The following is an 18,314-nucleotide window of genomic DNA, read 5'->3' as shown; positions in this document are numbered from 1 at the left end:
AGGCTTGTGGGTAATGTGGTCTCGTAACGTCAGGAAAAATACGTAACAAAACGGTGTAAACAACTAAACATAATTATGATGGACATTTAAAATATGTCATTGTTTAGATTAAGAGATGTGTTGAACTTGCATATTAATATTATTGTGGGAGAAGAAATTATAAAATGTTAAGAATTCAAATAGGCCTACTAGTGTTTTAGTTGTGACTGTCATTCGTGTTCTCGTCATGATATTTTCCTATTATTATTATTATTACCATTATCATTATTTCCTTATGATCCTTGTAAAATATGCATAGTTTTGGACGAATTATGGGAACCAGAACAGTTAATTATTGATACATCACTACCCTCTAGCCGCCATTTTTGTGGAATTACAGGAGGAATGTGTTATTTGAACGATGCAAAAGAAAAAACACGTTCAATTTAAGAGGAAAACAAGTAAAAATTGCTTTTTAAAATAATATTTTATAGTCAGACCGAGATCAATTTTAGCATTTTGCATTACAGAAAGAATAAAACAAAAATGAAAACCAATACATATCAGATGCTAAAAATGCAAAACGTTACAAAAAAAAAAATCATTTTAACCGCAGATTTAAAGGTCCAAAAAGAAAGGAGAAACACATTCAGACTTTCTGTAACATGCAACAGTAAAAATAGCTCATGAAAACTTCTATGCAAATAAAACAAAAACACGTGGTAGTATAGGGAGCTAGCGTCCACATCCAACTCCCTGTTGCCACGGCAACGCCCTGACACCTCTCCATCATCCTCCTCTCCCTCCACCTCTACGCTGCATCACATCTCCCCCCCCACCCGACCTTCCTCCTCCTCCTCCTCCTCCCCCTTATCCCAAAGACAGATCAGCAGCCTCCCTCCACATACGGTCACGTCATGTCCGCGAGCGAGCCTCCTGATCTTTTACATCCTCTACTCTCTGGTGTCGTCTTGCTTTTTTCATTTACTCAAATTTGAAAGCCCTCTGATGGCGCGGCGCATAACTGCCGAGTGGGATCTGGGAACCTGCGTAATAAGTAAATGACGGGACGCGACCACCTCTGGATCATCACAAGTGAGAATTTTGCTTCACAATAGAGGATATTTTGACAGCAAGGTGCATTTATTTGCATTTACAACAGAATTTAAATCTCATTTGAGCTACTTGAGCTGACTTTGAGAACACTTTAGGGCTGGTTTCATGTGTGTAAGAATTAAGAAACTTCATGGAACTGAAGAGTTTATTTGCTTAAGAACTTAAGAAATTGAACACATCCTCTGTTATTTGTTGATCTTGTTGCTGAGGTTGCTTAAGGTAGCCTATAACCTGCTTTTTGGATTTATATAATTTTTTTTAGGGACATATCCTTTGTTATTTGCCAAAAACTCACATATTTACTGTTTTTATGCGCAGGTCATGTGGATTCATCTTTTTGTGGATTTTTTCCAAGGAACAATTTTTTCATTAGTTGCCATTTTTGTGCACCATCTTGGTGGATTCACCTAATCGCTGATGGGGACCCAAGCACCGCCATTTGCTGGAAAAACGTACCCATTAGCTGTTTTTGTGCTTGGTGTGTGGCACATCTTGTGGTGTTTTGGTGGATTCAGTTATTCGCTGATTTTTAGGGAGGAAGTTATCCTCTCAAATATTCAGTTTTTGTGCTCAGGCTAAAGCAATAAAAGTATTACTTTGGCGCCATCTTGGTGGACTCACCTATATTCGCAGATTATTATTATTATTTTTTTGTTCTTATGCCAAACTAATAAAACATCATTTTTATGTTCAAGTGAATTGAGGAATTGCAAATAGACAAAAGTAGTGCTCCGTTGCAATATTGTTGCAATTTGGTGTCAAGTAACTATGTTGTTGAAGTGAGTTGAGTAGTTAAATTTAGACAAAAGTAGCGCTTTGCTTTTACAAGCCGTTTCAAGGGGGTTGTTAATTATTATTGGCAAGGCTGCAGTAATTCTACACATTAGTAGACAACATGGACTAAAAAAAGCCAAAGAACAAGTAAACACTGTGGTTCCATTCAACATCAAAAGACGTTTTCTGTGGGATAAAGCCAAAAAAGAGAAACAAGATTGCGAGAGGTCCACCATTATAAATAATTGAGAGGTTGAAAGGCGATACTGGGAGTGATTCTTCTTCTGTAAGTGGACACTGTGAAGCATTTGGGGAGGCGATCTCTGAAATCCTTCTTTTGTGCCACCTCCTACTTTTTGTTCTTTTTTTTTTTTTTTTTTGGGCACATAGCATCACATCCAAGACTCTCAACTCCCGGTTCTTCTTCTTCACTGTTTGGAAAATATCCTGCAGGTTCACCAGTTTTTTTTTTTGTATACCTGAACGTTAGTGACAACATGTCTGCCTTGACAGAGGCCCCCCTGACGTTTATATCGTTGGTCCTCCTCGTGGCGCTTCAAGGTGAGTAGTCACTGGTTGCCGTTACCGTGGTAACACCGCGGTGTATATTGATTGCTTGACATTTGCAAATTTGATATTCAAAGTTAAAATTCACTTTTTTGTGTGTTGATGCTCAGGCCAAAGCCATGTCTAATATAAAAGTAGTGGTTTGGCGCCACCTGCTGGCATCTTCACTTTGTTTTTTTTCCACCCAATTTTGGATTGAATGGCAAAACTGGTGGGCAAATTTTATTTCGAACTTTCAGAAAATCCTTGCAATTATCAAAATTTGGCAAAATGTCCCGCCCACAATGGACTGCTTAGGAGAAGAATCATCACTATTATTACTATATTTCGTCACACTATTAAAATAATGGCTTCATTTTGACATTTTTCCCCCCACCTTAAACATCTCCTCAGGCTGCTGACCACCTCTGCTAAAATTGCCTACAAACCAGATCATTCAATTCAATTTGCCCAACATGGCTGCTTCAAACCAAAATGGCCGAATTTCTGTTCAATTTCTGCCATGGATCCTAGTTAGACTCTTTGTGAAACATGTTGTGAGAGACATGCAGACCAAATTTTGTGTTGATCGATGAAGCTGTTGCCTCCCGTCCCGCCAAAAGCCAATTAAATAAAGGTGTGCGGGCCTTTATTATTCACAGTTGTTAATGTTGCTTAAATACAGTAACTTTTAAGGTTGTACGTCACAGATGATCTCGTTTTAAGACCAAGGATTTAAAAGAGGCCACAAAAATGATGTGATGCATTAGGAGAGATTATCTTGACTCATCCAGCTGCTGCGATTTGTCTTATTATGACAGCCCGAGTACCAAGCAGTGATGAAAAATTTGCCCTTTTCTGGTCATTTACATGCCCCCCCCCCCAAAAAAAAACAAAACAAAAACAGTGACATCTGTTATAATATGGGAAAGCCAATGAAAACGTTTTTTAAAAAAATAAACAGCCCCCAAAACCCCTTTCATGGATTAACACGTAATTTGGTGTACATGTCTAACATAACAGCCAGAACATAGAAAAAGTGTCAAGGGCGCATATTTAAAATTGAACAAGAAGTCGGCCATTTTGGTTGAAAGAAAATTCCCTCATAAGTGGCCCATGGATAGTTTAAAAACCAAACAAAAAACCCGTGCCACACCAGTTTTACAGGTCAACATGAAATTTGGTGGATATGTCTATTATAATAGGGAATACAAAAAAGTCCAATGCCCAAAGTTGACCAGAAAGTCAGCCATTTTGATTTGAAGCAGCCACCTTGAGGCAAATTCCAGGACTTGTTCATTGACCAACTCCAACAAAGGAAAAATTGCAAAAAAAAAAAAAAAGGAGAGCCCCAATTGATGCTAAGTCCAATGCACTTAAGTGAACAGGAAGTCGGCCATTTTGATTCAGGGTGAATTCCAAGGCTAATTCAAGGGGGTTCATCACTTATAATAATATCAAATGACACACAGAACACACAGCGTGACGTCGCAAGCAAACCAATGATTCTAAGTTTTTGGCGACGGAGGGTTTGGATGGAGTTCAGCGTTGACTGGAGCGCATCTGGACACGCTAGCGGGGGATAAGGCAGGAAATTGGATGAGAGCTCACAAGACGGCGGCTTGATTAAAAATAGCAGCCTTTTAAATCTGGACAAGTGCACTTGATGTGGAAAAAAAGTCAATAGCAGCAATGAACATGCATAGAATACTGATGAGGAGGACGGAAGGATGGTAACAGTTCAGGCTAAGGATTATATTAGGTGCAATGATGGATGGCTGCAAAGAGCACAAGCAATAAATAGATGTATTGTATATTACGTTTAAAATATATATATTTTTTAAAAGTTTTTTAAATTAAAATTTGGCAAAAATTCAAATAAAAAAATTTGAAATACATGACTAAATACTCTATTTTTGTTAGTAAAATATGGACCGTTAAAATAATTAAGAACAGAGTACACAATTCATTTGGAAGTTAATTAGTTAATTGGATCAATTTATTATTATGATTTACTAAGCAAAGACAGTTGTTTTTGTTCTTTAAAATAGATTAACAATTTAATTATTAGATAAATAATAACTAATAAAGAAATACAAATTAATGTTTGATTCACTGTTTAGTTAAAAAAAAAAAGTCTGGGGGAAAAATATAAAGGAAACCAATTACTTTATTTGGTCAAATATAGGGGGAAATAAATAATGAAATTGAATATACAAGGGTAAAAGCGAGAAATATGTAAGGTCAATTTAATATGATTGTATTCAGCTAAAATTGTAAAAGTAAAAATACCATTTGAAATACGAAAATAAAATCCAATAATCAAGAATACAGAATACATATGAATAAAAAAATGATATACTGTATATATATAACATTTTTAATATACATTATTATTATTAGTATATATTATATTTTTATATATTATTTTTTTATAATAAGCTTGACTTTCTGGGTCTTATATCAATCTCTGAAACTCACTTTCTGGAATATTTCTACCCTGGTTGCGCCCATCTTGGAAATGGGAAATGGCCCATCGTTGCACTGATGAATGAGGAAAAGTGCTGAGTGCAATAATGGATTGCTTTATACGTGCCAAAAATGAATCTAAACGTTGATTTGGACCTAATATGTCTTTTCTCTATTCATTTCTGCACTCATCTTAAAAAAAATGACAAATCATGGAGTGTTCTCAGTGGCTCAATTGTCCATAGGGGTGAAGGAGAGCTTAAAAAAAAAAAAGAAGTACAGTGAAAGGAAAACACATTTGGTCCTTTATGTTCCATCAGCATGTATGACACACTACTTCCTCTGTGTGTGTGTGTGTGTGTGTGTGTGTGTGTGTGTGGCAGTCCAAGGACAAGCGCACATTATGAATTCAGCTCACACCGAGCCCATCTTGGCCAGATGGATGCAGCTATCAAATTGATGGCGGACAATATGTCGTCCGCCTCGTGACCTCGCTAATTAATCCATCCGTCGTTAGGGCCAATGAATCAAAGCTTCTATGCTTCACCCTCCCTCCTGACGGCATAGTTGTCACACAGTCTCATTCATTGTCCGAAGTCAAAGTGCCGACTTTGTCGAAGGAAAGGAAACGGAAAGATTCGCTCAAATGGCCCGTTGTCCTTGCGGAAAGTTTCAAGCTAGCTCGGAATCCAGCGAAATGTCACAGATGTTTGGTATTTCCTGTTTTTATGTATGAGAGGTCCAACATGGTCCTTATTCCACCCATTCATGGCCGTTCAATTCATTCTGTCTTCCTGTTTTTACACATCTTTTTATTTCTTATTTGTTTTTGTAATAATTTTACACAATAAAAAAAGATGTCAACACATCATCTCTGATTGGACCCTTGTTGCTAGGTTTCAGTTAATTACTTTTTTTTTTTTTTGTATAATGTGGATATATTATAGTAATAATGAGCATGACCACTGAACAAATTTTATTCATAAATCAAGGTACCACCGTATTAGATACAAAAAAAATTAATAATAATTCCCGCCAATATGTATTCTGTTGTCACGTTAAATTGGCGACTTGTTGCTAGGCAGATTTCAAAGGGCTCAAATATATTGTGGAAATTACTTAAGAAAAACAGCATAGTAGGATTTACGAGACACATTGCATTCTACTACTGGTAGTTATTTAAATAAAAATTGTGTATTTGTGTGTCTTTTGTGCGTTAGAGATCACACATGATTTCACTCAAAGGATTAGCACACGGCAAATTATGGAATATCCATTGCGTAATCCCGACTCGTCAGGTCACCGATTATGTAACGCGCTGACATTTTTGATGCGGTGTGCAAATACCGTCCACGTGTGCGTTGCTCACTGACTGGTTAGTGGTTTTACCGTGTCAGCATAAAAGCGTTTTTTTTGACATTGAGCTGCCCACAGCCTGCCTGGTTGATTGCTCGTTTGTTTTGGTTGACCTTCTCATAAATAGATGCTGTGCTCCCGCCATTATGAAATTATGAAAGATGTGTCCTGTATTTTTGGCATATAAAAATGACTTATTGGGATTAGCAGATGCATGCACAGCTGGCGTGGATTCATGCGGCTTCCCCATAATTAACGCAAGTCAGTCATCATCACGGCGTCGCATTTATAAAAATGATTCAATCATTCTATTTTTAAAAATTATTATGTTTTTAAATTTTAAAAAAACATACACAAAAGGCATATATTTTAACTCAACTCTATGAATACAATTATCTCAAATACATTTAAATGAATTAATTATTTTTAAACTTCTTCACACTGAGCAAGTGCAGTGTGAAAAGGGCTTAACAGGACACAATGCTTCAGACCAATTGATATTACTCCAATTAAAGCCCTTTAAGACAAAATTTGTCATGTGACGATTATGTGACGCGAGGTGTCTTACATGTCTTCCCTCCAGCGGGCATGTGCACTGGTGCGTGTGTGGAGGTGGACTCAGACACGGAGGCGGTGGCCAACCGAGGCTTCAAACTGGGCTGCATCTCATGCAAGAGGAGGGGCGAGGTCATGGCCACCGCCAGCGTCACCTGGCTCTTCAAGGCCGTCGGCGACGCCGACTACTCACACGTCAGTCACACGCACGATCGCAACTGGAAGAAAGAAAAGGAGGGATTTCATTAAAAAAAAAAAAAAAAGGACATTTCACAGAATTTTGATTTAAAAAAAAAAAAAAAGAAAGAAAAATAATTTTCTAAAATTACATGAAAAGTTGATGAAAAGTGTATTTAAAGTTGAATCAAATTTAAAATGTATTTTTTTTTTTACATTTTGAATGTCAATTTTGTATTACATTTATAACAGTAATTTACACATTAGCAACATTTTATTTTTTAAATCAAGATGTACATTTAATTAAAAATGGAAAATTACATCATCATATTTTAAATGAAATTTAATATAATGACTTATTCCAACATCATCATTCAAATGACAAAAATATTTTAGTACACTCAATATATTAACACCTGACACATTTTAATTTGAAAATTTTATTTAACTCAATTAAAAATGTAAGTTTGCACAAAACTTGCCAAACACTTTGAATTAAATTCTATATGTAAAAAAATATAAATTTATTTTTTTAGTTCAAACAAACACATTTTTTGTAATTTTAAAAATTAACTTAGAAAAATGTAAGGCTTTGACGTATTCAAAATATATATTTATTTTTTTACAAATCAGGCATTTCACCAATTTTACTTTAAAAAAATAATATACAGTACATATATAAAAAATTAAACAACAGAATGAAATAGATTTTACAAATTAATGACATAATGTGTTAATGATTTTAAATACGAAAAAAAAAAGTCCTGTAAATGCTACCGCTAACAGTGTTTTTATTCTCATTGATATGCACGGCTTTCAATTTACGGTAGCTGTACAGCTACGGGGATCAGCACGGCTGGATCTTGGACGAACGCTTCGAGTCGCGCGTGCAGTGGCGCGGCAGCCGACATACGCTGGACCTCCAGGACGGCTCCATCTACATCGTCAACATCACCTTCAACGACACGGGCAGCTACATGTGCGTGTTCAGCCGCGTGCTCTTCTACAATGACTACAGCTTCCACACCAACACCAGCAAGATCATTCACGTACGCGTGGTGCCCAAAAGTACGCGCCCTTTGCCCTTTTACTTGGATTTTTTGGGTGGGGGTGATGATAACCATAGAGCCAGAACTCACCCATGCTGTGCACTGGATTGTCAGTGACGCGAGGGATAGCCTCCATCCTGTCTGAGGTGATGATGTACGTGGCCATCATCGGTCTGCAGCTGTGGCTTCTGGTGGAGATGATCTACTGCTACAGGAAGATCTCGGCGGCCGGCGAGGAGGCCTTGAGGGAGAGCGCGTGAGTCAACATCTTTTCATTGAAACAATCGGTGCTAATGTGATGGGCTAACACTAACATGATTTGGAAAAATTTAAAGCTTGTTGCCAGATACAGTCCAAAGATTTCCTTCAAATAAATGTAAATCAATCCTAGCTACATTTGCTGATTGACTGTTTGTGTTCAAACAGAAGTTGCTTAAAGGGTTACATGTAACTAGCATAACATCGATGCTAGTTTGGTTAGCTCTGTCAAGACGCTATCTGTAACGCCTGTACGATCTGTGACGCGTATGTGCAGATCGGCCATCTTGGATTGCTAACTACGGCAACCACATAGGTCAAAACACGTTTACACTCGCAAAAAGAAATATACATTGCAAAAGGTACAGAACAGGTGCACATTTTTTTTTTTTTATTTTAATCAAAGCAGTTCTGTACCCAAGCATATCTTGTACAAATATATATATATTTTGGACACAGTTTGCTGTGAGAATGGGTACGGTTTATTTTATTTATAATAATGTGTGGCCAATATCATATTATAGGGGTTGAGGCTGGGTGAGGGGTCATTTCACTCACGTACGCACGCACGCACGCATGTAATGGGGTCAAAAAAATCCATCTTTAACTCTTTGACTGCCAAAAACGTTAAATAACGTTTAGTAAAATCCTATGGAGGAGTGCCAAATACGTTAAAAGACGTTTTTTTCAAAACAGAGGTGAAACTAACCATTTTCTATTGTTGATTACTGAAAAACGGAATAAGGTAGAAACTAACTTTTTTTCTGATGAAAGATCAGAGTCCAATCTTTCATTTGGTAGTATGTGTGTTTCCATAGTCCAAACACATAATTTTCTGTGGACCTTGAAAGATCAGTCAAAAACGCTTAAATCGGCTGGCACCCACGGCATCCCTTTTCTGAAAACGTCTGGCAAAGAGTTAAAACGTATAGGATTAAAAGTTCTTAATTACTTTAAAATGCATCAAGAATCAATTTTTTTTTTCATTTTACATCATTTTTACGAACGCTCACTATCGCGCAGGCATATAAAGGTATTTTGTTCTACTGTGGTTGCCGTAGTTAGTGATCCAAGATAGCCGATCTCGTGTAAAATGAGCGTCACAGATTGTGCAGGGGTCACAGATAGCGCCTTGACAGGCTCATCTATGCAGTTTTCATTGCGTATTAGTATTAAGATAGCATATGGGGCTAGACTTTTGTACGGCAAAGTTGCATGTGTTTAGATAATGTAATACACAACCTCTTCTAAAAGGACAGGCTAGGAATAAAACCAGCAGCAAAAAGACGTTTTTTCACAAGTGTCTTTAAAAACTTTTAACTGCTAACCGGCATCACTCTATAGCACAGTATCCATTTTAGAGTCAAAAAGAGCAAGCTTGCGTCATTAATTTGAGGAACAGAAAAGCAAATTAATACGACAGTCCATCAATGATCATGTTAATGATGTCTTAATTGAAGACAGCACACAACAGCAACTCAACCCAGAAGCTTCCAGAAACTTACCAAGTGGTCCAAACGTTCACTTCCTCCTCCTGCTAACTGTCCTTTCTGTTTGTTTTTTTTTTTAATTTATCCTCAACGATCTTTCCCTTTGGAACTTAAAACCATGCTGTTTTATTACTTTGATATCCTCTTGGATGTACTTAAACTGAAAAGGCTGGAAGGAGAGACGGTGGATGGACATGTGGACGACATATGAGATTATGATGAATGAATGAATGAGGTAGGACTAGTTAGTGACCTCACGCTTCCCTCCTCCATTCAGTGTTCTCCTCTTGAATCAAAACACACATTCTGATTTGTTTTGATTCTCTTACCCTGTTTGACGCTTTTTCTCTCCTTGCTCCTGCTGCTCCTTCTCCTCTTCGTCGCCTCAGGGCCGAGTACTTAGCCGTAGCATCTGAAAACAAAGACAACTGCGCAGCTGTGCAGGTGGCAGAGTAACTTACACGGTAGGCTCCAATCCACAATACCGGATACTTTTACCATTTTATCTTTACAATGTAACACTTGTACGCACACGCACGATAGAAAACATGATCGTGCATTTAATGATTATTCGTTGTTTTGTGTTGCCTCAGTTTGGGGAAAAGCTGGCGCAGAGACGGATTCTCACACCCCCCTTCCGCGTCACCGTCTCCTCCGCGACAACAAGCCAAGACGGGAGTGTGACACACACAATTTATGCAAATTTATGACAAACAACACTGTGTACGTGTGTGTGTGTGTGTGTTGCTTCCCATTTCATTGCATCCTACTGAAGCAATAAACTGTTTGTTTTTTTTAAATATATTTAGTTAATATTTTATTTGTGTTGCAAGCATAAATAAAATATGAAACAATCAAATAAAAAATAATTGTGTTAGAGTAATAAAAAAAGTTATTAAAAAATACATAAATTGAGCCATAACAGCTGCCCAAAAAACAATGTTCTTCAATGTATTTAGAACAGCTCGCCCCCTATACACTGCGAGTAGCGGGGGTCCACTGCACAGAAAACCAATTTACTCCTGTTGAAAGCATTTGAAATTCCAGTTCACAAAAAAGAGACACCACTTTTTGGTTACCAGTTTTTTTCTCTCTCTCTCTCTTTTTTTTTAAAGTAGCATTGTATTGACTAAAAACACAAAAGAGAATGTAAAGAAAAACACAGGTTTTATAGCATATTACTGTTGGATACATATTTTTAAGGCTATTTTTGATCAATAAAAGTTTCAATTTTAGATTTTAAAATCAGGCCCATCATGAAATCAATGTTGATAGTTTTGGCCACAACTGCAAAAGGTACGTTTTTCATAAATGCAACACTACTCATCAACAAAAGGAAGATGGCGGCAGAATCTTGAACAGGGGCTGGTTTTCTTCAGCTGGGGCCCTGGTGGAGGGAATTATGAACAGTTCCAAATAGCAGGCCGTAAGAGTATTAACGCAAGATTTTTAAGTTTCTGCCAGAAAGGAAAAAAAAAATGCCAGAAAAATCCTGCTAGAACAAATGAACTTTTTTTTAGGTTAACCATAGGCACCATTTAACTTAAGCTTGAATGTGATTGGTTGATTCCTAACACAGACACATGCTAAGTAACAAGAGGGTGTGCACACTTGTGCAACCACATCTTAGTTGTTTTTTTACACCCCCTTGATTTTTTTTTTTTCCAATGAAGTTGTTAACAGTGGAACAAGTTTTTAAATTATTTCTTGGTCTTTTTTTTTTTTTAATCCCAAAAACATTTCAATAGGGCTATGTAGAATTTTTATATATGTTGTATGTTTAATATGTTTATTTTATAACCCCTTTACTGCATAAATCTGTCACTTTTTCCAACATTGTTATATATTTTACCATCTACTTGTACATGTTTTTTTGTTAATTAAAAAAAAAACATTTGATGCATAAAATGCAGAAAATAATTAAATAGCATTAAAAATGCTTTATAATGCAATTTAATACATATTTTTAATTTATATTTTATAATATTTGTATTCCATTTTATACTTTACCATCATTCAATTACAAATATATTCTTTGACATTTTTTTCTGAAGTTTGTGAGATCTTAATTTTTCATAAATGAAGTAAAGAAGCACACACAAAGACGAGCCAGAACCTGTTGCATTTTTTTTCTTTTCAATTTCTCTCCGTGTGCACAATCACATCTTCACAGTACATTCTCGTCTCCGCACCCCTCCCTAAATAAATAATACACCCCCCTTTTGTCGTCGTGTGCGGCCGGCCATGCACAGCAGGGCCGTAAGAAACAGGAGGGAGGGAGGGAGGGAGTACAGGTAAGATGGAGGGGTGGAGGGAATAAAAGGAGTTGGGGACATGAAAGGGAGAAATGTAACTATAAAAAAAACATGAGAGGTGGGAGAAATGTATTACAAACAAACGAGAGATTCCCTTTTTTCCCCATCATGAAATTCCGGTTGGTCCTTTATGATTGGCAAACGAATGAGGTCTCAGAGAAACATCGGCAAAAAAAAGAAGAAGAAAAATAGCTAATAATACGAAAACATTGGAAATGTAACATGGACTCCTTGTGGATTCACACACACACACACACACACACAACATACGCGCGCATCATAATTATTATTATTATTGACATTATATCCTACTATCAAACATTCAAGAACAATCACTACAGTCTTTATTGGCTGTCTCCGGACAGCCAATTGGAGCGCGATGAGGGCGGGACTTGGACAATAAATACTGTAATGGTCCCGACTAATGCGCTCGTCTTCATGTCCCAGTTTCTAAAACATCAAATCCCAAGATTTACGCCAACTTGAAGAACAAAAATCGGCGTGGGAAGATGTCGGAAAAAAAATCCCGTGCGATTCCGTGATGCAGCTTTTTTTTTTGGAGGGCCCACCTGTGGGCCTCCGTCCGAGTTTTATTGCTGAGTCACCACAGGGCCATGTGGTTTTCAAGTCAAACAGTTGTGGGTAATGTAGTTCCCGGGCGTGTGTGGGTTTTTTTTTGCTGTTGTAATGGAACTGTTCCGTAAAGGTGGGCCGTCCATGTAGTTGGGTGGGGCGGTGGATGTGTTGGGGTGGACGGTACCGTAACAGGATGGGCTTTTTATGCATCTGTCTCAGCCGGCTGGTCCTGGTGGACCCCCGGGACGGCGATGCCTTGGTGGAGTTTTTCAAGTGACTGCTTCATCTGGGGAAACAGCGAAAGAAAGAAAGCTTCATAGGGCGCCATTTTGGCTCAAGTGATCAAAACACAAGACGTGACAGTTGATGCCTGAGTTGAATTGTGGGCTGGCTGACTCCAAATGACTCCAGTTGGTTCAAAATGTTTCTGCTTGCTTCTTAACTGGAAAACCCAAGAGGGAGCCACGTAACTCCTATCCTAGCCTCCCTCCACTGGCTGCCTATGTACTTTTACACACCTGGTCAAGAAGAGCCACAGACGACTGTAGAATCTGCTGCCACTTGCTGAGCTGCGCCTGGTGGAACTGTCTCTGCAGCTGTAAGACCTGAGCCCACTCTCCTGCTGTCTGAGGAAGAGGACTGATGGTGTGAAAAAAAACATAAAAACATTTTAGGAGAGTCATTTTATTCCACGCCTCAGGTTACAAAGGGTCTTCGGTTTAGAAATGGTGGACAATGCAAAACATGCCGAGTTAGCGCCATACTGTTTTATGTTAATGGTCTTTAATACAAAATAAATACAAATACTTACTTAATTATGACGTTTGCATAGCTTAGCGATAAGACTGGCACAAATTGAGGTTACGTAACCACCTCACAGTAGGAAAACAATTCTGTTATATGCCAAGGGCTCTTTGTATTGAATTGAAAGTGATCATTTTTGGACGACTTATTTTTTCATTATTTAATTTTACACCCTTTTACATGCAACTGACTAATTTATGCTGGCATTTTGATATCATCAGTTTTATTTTCCAATATATTTTACATAAAAGTGGCTGCTCTTGGTTGGCATTTTTTGTGAGTTTATTTTTTATCTTATGCCACGCTACATGAAATTGTCAACTTCTAGCGAGCATTTTTGTCCTTCATTTATTACATTTATTTTACGATATTTGACATAAAATCACATTTTTGTTAGTCATTTAAAATATTTATTTTCTTAGTTAATTAGAGTCAGTCACAACTTGGTTAAATTGTGGTGCCGTTCCGGAAGACGCAGATTGAACTTTCTGAAATTTTGGGGTGGTGAAATTTAAACAAACGAAAGGGGTTCTTCAATTTATGACCGCCTCAACGTATGAGCTTTTGAGCTAGCTAAAAAGTTACTGCAATTGCTAATATTGTTCTCGACATCAGAGTTCAATGTTCACCTGTCTGCCAGCGAGTACGAGTGCCATGTCTCCAGCGTGTGCGCCGCCCTCTCCAGAGCGTAGAGTTTGTAGAACAGCAACATGTTGAGCGCCACCAGCACCACCAGACTGGTCAGAAACACACACACACACACAGACACACGTCGGATCAAGAGTGCTAGTCAACACGCGGCACAGGAAACATTTAACATTTCTTTTTTCGTTTCCACCAAGCACTTCTGTGATGGTGAGATGTGTAAGAAATTGACACTCACACAAACAGCGTGTAATTGCCTATAGATGGCACAAGATGGCAAAAAAAAAAAAAAAAGCACTTTAGACGAAACTCCTACCCTCACATTCAACATAGTTGCCTTGGCCCCAAAATGGTGCCGAAGCAACATTATTGGGGGAATTTATGGTTGTGTGAGTGTGTGCTTGGTTGAAACTGGGTTTTGTGTGCGTGATACGTGACGATAAGAAGCATATGAAAAAGAGGCTCACAAACAAACAATTTCAGTGTGCACGTCACGGTGGGGGGACTTCGTTACAGGAAATATCAACACATTTGTACTTTGAATTTGAATGCACAATGAGTACAATTAGTTCAAGTCAGATGCTTCCTGTAACAAAGTGTGGCTTTGCAGTTGCGGAGAAAGTAAAAGCCTTTGATACAGTACCTGATACAGATCCTACACACAGGTACAAAGTGGCGCACAAGGAGACACAAAGAGAGAAGATGCCGAGAAAAGACACCATGAAGCTGTTAGTACGCACAAAAGCCAAAAACACAATTTGTATTTATTTTGTCTGATGTTGATGTAAATCTGGAAGCTGTGCCTCATTCATCCAGATTGACCAAATGTGAACAAATACCTTTACTACAAAATGTACTTTTGCGCTGAACTCATTTATTTTGACTTTTTAAATTAGATATGATTATAAAATAATTTCAAATGATGTCATCGTAATACTATTAGATTGAAATCCATTATAAAATGTGTCCACTTTCTTGCTTGTCTTCTTTCTGCTCCTTTTCATTCAACAATGAATAATATTGTTTTATATTGTTATTATTTATTTATTTATTTTATTTATTTATTTTTTTTACAAATGAATGAAATTATTGGAATGAAAAGAAAATAGGAATTACTTAAATTATTTTTAAAATAGTGATTATAAAAGTGATTTACAATTTCAACTTATAATAACTATTAGTATATTTTAAAAAAGTAAAAAAGAAAAACAAAATTATATACAGATTAAAAAATATTCCATCATATTTTAATACTCTACGTGGTGATATATTAGATTTAAAAAAAGTAAGAATCTTTTTTTAAAGCGTCACTTGTTTGTGAAAAAAAACCCTCCCTAGCTATTCATGAAATATTAAAATTTTGGAATTTAATAACATAAAAATTTAAATTGTTTTAATAATACAACAAAAATTTGGGAGGGGCAAAGATGCGCGTAGGCAGCAATGAGATGGTGAGGCAACAATCCTCAAGATCTTTCAATAAAACGGCAAAAAAAAAAAAAAAAAACCTCAAGTGCCAACTACTGTACTATAAAATTGTGTACAAATAAAGGTCGTTATCTCTCAAAGATACAAAGTTTGATAAAATAAGAAGCCGAGTATGAACATCCCCTTTGATGATGGTAATGAAGATGATATAATCAAAGCCCATAAGACATGTTTACAAGGAGACCACATGGCGTGCGGACAAATGAGATTCTCTTTGAAATGTGAAACATCATTCAGTGTGTTACTAAATTAAAGAGCACCAACTAGTGTAACATTAGCCGGGAGGGATGTTAAAAAGAATTCAAGTCAAACATTTTCTTTACAATATGTTCTATGCGGCACCACAAGTGGAAAAACGGCATTCGGAGAAATATTGCATTTGTGGAATATGAATTAAGCAGAAAAATCCACCCATTTTGATCCATCTCAGGAGGGCGGGCATTTTGCCACTTGCTGTCATCACAGTGACTAAGGAGGGCTCAAGTAACGACCATCATGGCTCACCTGTTGTCTGGGTTTGGTAATGTGACGTTCGTGATTTGATTCATCATTTCAGTACTAGAATGGAATCCGTCGCTTGTGTTGTTACTTACATGAAACTGACGATGAGGAGGATAGTGGAGACGCTGTTGTGCGCTGCGCCGCGGGCACGCTCTCCCAGCTTCGTATACTGAGCACCTACAAACAAGCAATACTTGAAAAAACACATCTAAAAAAAATAATAATAATAAATTAAGTGTCACAGCGGTACACTAACCGGCATCCCTGCGCTCTCGCTCCTCCCCGACACCCCTGTCCCCGCGCTCGGCGGGGCCGCCTCCATCCCGGTCCCGATCCCCCTGGCGCCGTGAGCAGGTGCGCTTGCGTCGTCGCAGGGCCGGCGGCGTCTTGGCAGCCTCGGCAGCGCTGGTGGCGTCCCCGGCCGTCACCACCGTCACCTCGGACTGAAGCAGCGTCTCCAGCTTGCACACTTCGCTCTCTGCCCAGGAGCAGAACGATTTGTTTGCATGGAAATGATGGTTGGTGATGCTACTGAGCAGGCCATTTCAGGCCACTGCCTTTCTCTTTTAGCTTGTCCTGTTAGGGGTCACCACAGGGTGTCACTCTTTTCCATATAAACTTACCTACTGTGTCCTCCTCTCTAAACAACTGCCCTTATGTCTTCCTAACAACCTGCTTAGGTTTTCCTCTGACTCTCTTGCCTGGCAGCTCCATCAAATTGAGCCAGGAAAAAAAAAACAGAGAAGGTAGAAAAGGTGACTGACCCATGTGGCGGTAGTACTCCTCGATACCGCTCCAAGTGTTCTTCTCAATCAGAGCTTTGACCAAACTCCACGGCTGCTTCCGGTAGCAGATGTCAGACGAAACTCTGGAGCAAGAGCAGCAGACAACTGTTTAGAACAGAACTTTCACAAGGTTTACCTTTGGCATTTTACTAGCGATTTAAAGAGTTCGGATGATTCTAAAAAGAAAGAAGAAAAGCTGGAATGTTTAGGTCAAAATCGCTATCTTTCTTTGACACACTGCATTCTCTTAAAAGTTAGGACTTTATTCTTGAACATTTCCAATGTTTAAAAAAAAAACACATTGTGAAAATTGTAACTTTATTCTTGCAATAAATAATGACTTTTTTTTCTTGAAAAAAATGTGGTTTTATTCTAGTAACATTATACTATCGTAACTTTTGACTGTGACATTTTCGCTGGAAAAAAAATTTCTAAAAAAAACTACTGTTCATGTTGGGTCAAGACTATCTCTTGGAAATATCTGGTACAAAAAATAATGACTTGTTTCTCAACTTTTTTCTACTAATGATTTTTTTTTAAATGAAAAATGTGTCTTCATACGTGTAAAAATATTCATTTGAAAAGAAAACAATACGTATTCTATAGTACTTATGTTATTCTTGAAAAACAGCAATTCTCGCAACTTGACGTTCTGAAAAGTTATTGTAAAAATAACAATTTTCTTGAAAAAATTTACTATTCTGACTTTTTCTAGTATGATTTTCTCCATTTAACACATAGCACATGTTTTTATTTGGGGAAAAAAAGACTATTCTAAAAAAAAAAAAAAAGTACTTATGCTCATAAAAATGACTTCTCTTGTAAAAAAACAAAAACAAACTTACTTTCTTCCTTTAAAAAATATATATAATAAAATTGTCCTAATATATTTGAGAAAAAAATTTCACCTGAGGCGGCTCTTGTTCTTGTTGATGGAGGTGAGGCAGTATCTGTGCACAGTGTAGAAATAGTCCTGGTACGGGATGCCTGATGTGATCACCTCCGAGTCCACCACGTAGCACTCACCCTGAGCGCTGTTCTTGTGCAGAGTCTAGACACAGGAAGGTGTCGAGCTGTTATTTAGTGTCCTCATGGCATTGTTAGCAACAGTATAGTCCCTATTACAAACCAGTACCAATGTTGTCATTTTAGCATTACAATTATTGTTACTTTTCTTTTGGATAAAAGTCACATTCGATGTTAGAAGAAACTTTTATCTTCAGTGTGATTATTAGGGATTACCTGAGTCTCCACCACGGGGGCGGTCTTTGGCCCGAGGGGGTTGTTCAGAGCAATGGTGTAGCTGAGAACACGGCTGGAGGTCCCGCGACTGCCGTCCCGCTGCCACTCGCCCACCGTCAGGTCTGCCAGAGTCAACAAACAACAGAATTACACAAAAATAATCATTAAAAGTTTCTGAAAGAAAAACAG

At 37.8% G+C, this 18,314-nt stretch overlaps 2 protein-coding genes and 1 long non-coding RNA gene across 9 annotated transcripts in view; 1 reads left to right on the top strand and 2 right to left on the bottom strand.

Annotated features, from left to right (window-relative positions):
• The first annotated feature begins 873 nt into the window (after positions 1–873).
• On the top strand, positions 874–11,910 carry scn1ba (sodium channel, voltage-gated, type I, beta a). Of its 4 annotated transcripts, XR_013295222.1 has the most exons (8): positions 874–1,074; positions 1,414–2,430; positions 6,824–6,990; positions 7,803–8,040; positions 8,136–8,277; positions 9,938–10,004; positions 10,159–10,233; positions 10,363–11,907. XR_013295222.1 is itself a non-coding variant. In XM_077574789.1 (7 exons), the coding sequence occupies exons 2-6, from the start codon at positions 2,367–2,369 to the stop codon at positions 10,223–10,225; spliced, it is 678 nt and encodes a 225-aa protein (XP_077430915.1). In that variant the 5' UTR covers positions 874–1,074; positions 1,414–2,366; the 3' UTR covers positions 10,226–10,233; positions 10,363–11,898. The 4 variants fall into 4 exon arrangements, 2 of the variants coding, with proteins under 2 accessions (XP_077430915.1, XP_077430916.1); XR_013295221.1 differs by having other exon boundaries at positions 9,938–10,233; positions 10,363–11,910; XM_077574789.1 differs by lacking the exon at positions 9,938–10,004 and having other exon boundaries at positions 10,363–11,898.
• On the bottom strand, positions 4,867–10,432 carry LOC144057342 (uncharacterized). The gene is made up of 3 exons (XR_013295223.1): positions 10,099–10,432; positions 8,112–8,262; positions 4,867–7,013 (listed from the first exon to the last, which is right to left on the bottom strand). It is a non-coding gene; the product is annotated as an uncharacterized LOC144057342 (long non-coding RNA).
• Positions 11,884–18,314, bottom strand: part of gramd1a (GRAM domain containing 1A) — a 22,789-nt gene continuing 16,358 nt past the window's right edge. For all 4 annotated transcript variants that reach the window (XM_077574784.1, XM_077574786.1, XM_077574785.1 and 1 more), the window contains 8 exons: positions 18,126–18,247; positions 17,792–17,934; positions 16,863–16,966; positions 16,355–16,576; positions 16,191–16,275; positions 14,094–14,201; positions 13,179–13,299; positions 11,884–12,946 (listed from right to left, as the gene is read on the bottom strand). In XM_077574784.1, the coding sequence (XP_077430910.1) occupies positions 12,863–12,946; positions 13,179–13,299; positions 14,094–14,201; positions 16,191–16,275; positions 16,355–16,576; positions 16,863–16,966; positions 17,792–17,934; positions 18,126–18,247 (989 nt within the window). In that variant the 3' untranslated portion in view covers positions 11,884–12,862. The remainder of the gene's footprint in view (positions 12,947–13,178; positions 13,300–14,093; positions 14,202–16,190; positions 16,276–16,354; positions 16,577–16,862; positions 16,967–17,791; positions 17,935–18,125; positions 18,248–18,314) is intronic.

The sequence above is a fragment of the Vanacampus margaritifer genome, chromosome 9 (genome assembly GCF_051991255.1).
Source record: "Vanacampus margaritifer isolate UIUO_Vmar chromosome 9, RoL_Vmar_1.0, whole genome shotgun sequence".
NCBI lineage: Eukaryota > Metazoa > Chordata > Actinopteri > Syngnathiformes > Syngnathidae > Vanacampus > Vanacampus margaritifer.
Note: the sequence above shows the minus strand (reverse complement) of the source record. Positions and strands in the feature narration are given on the sequence as shown.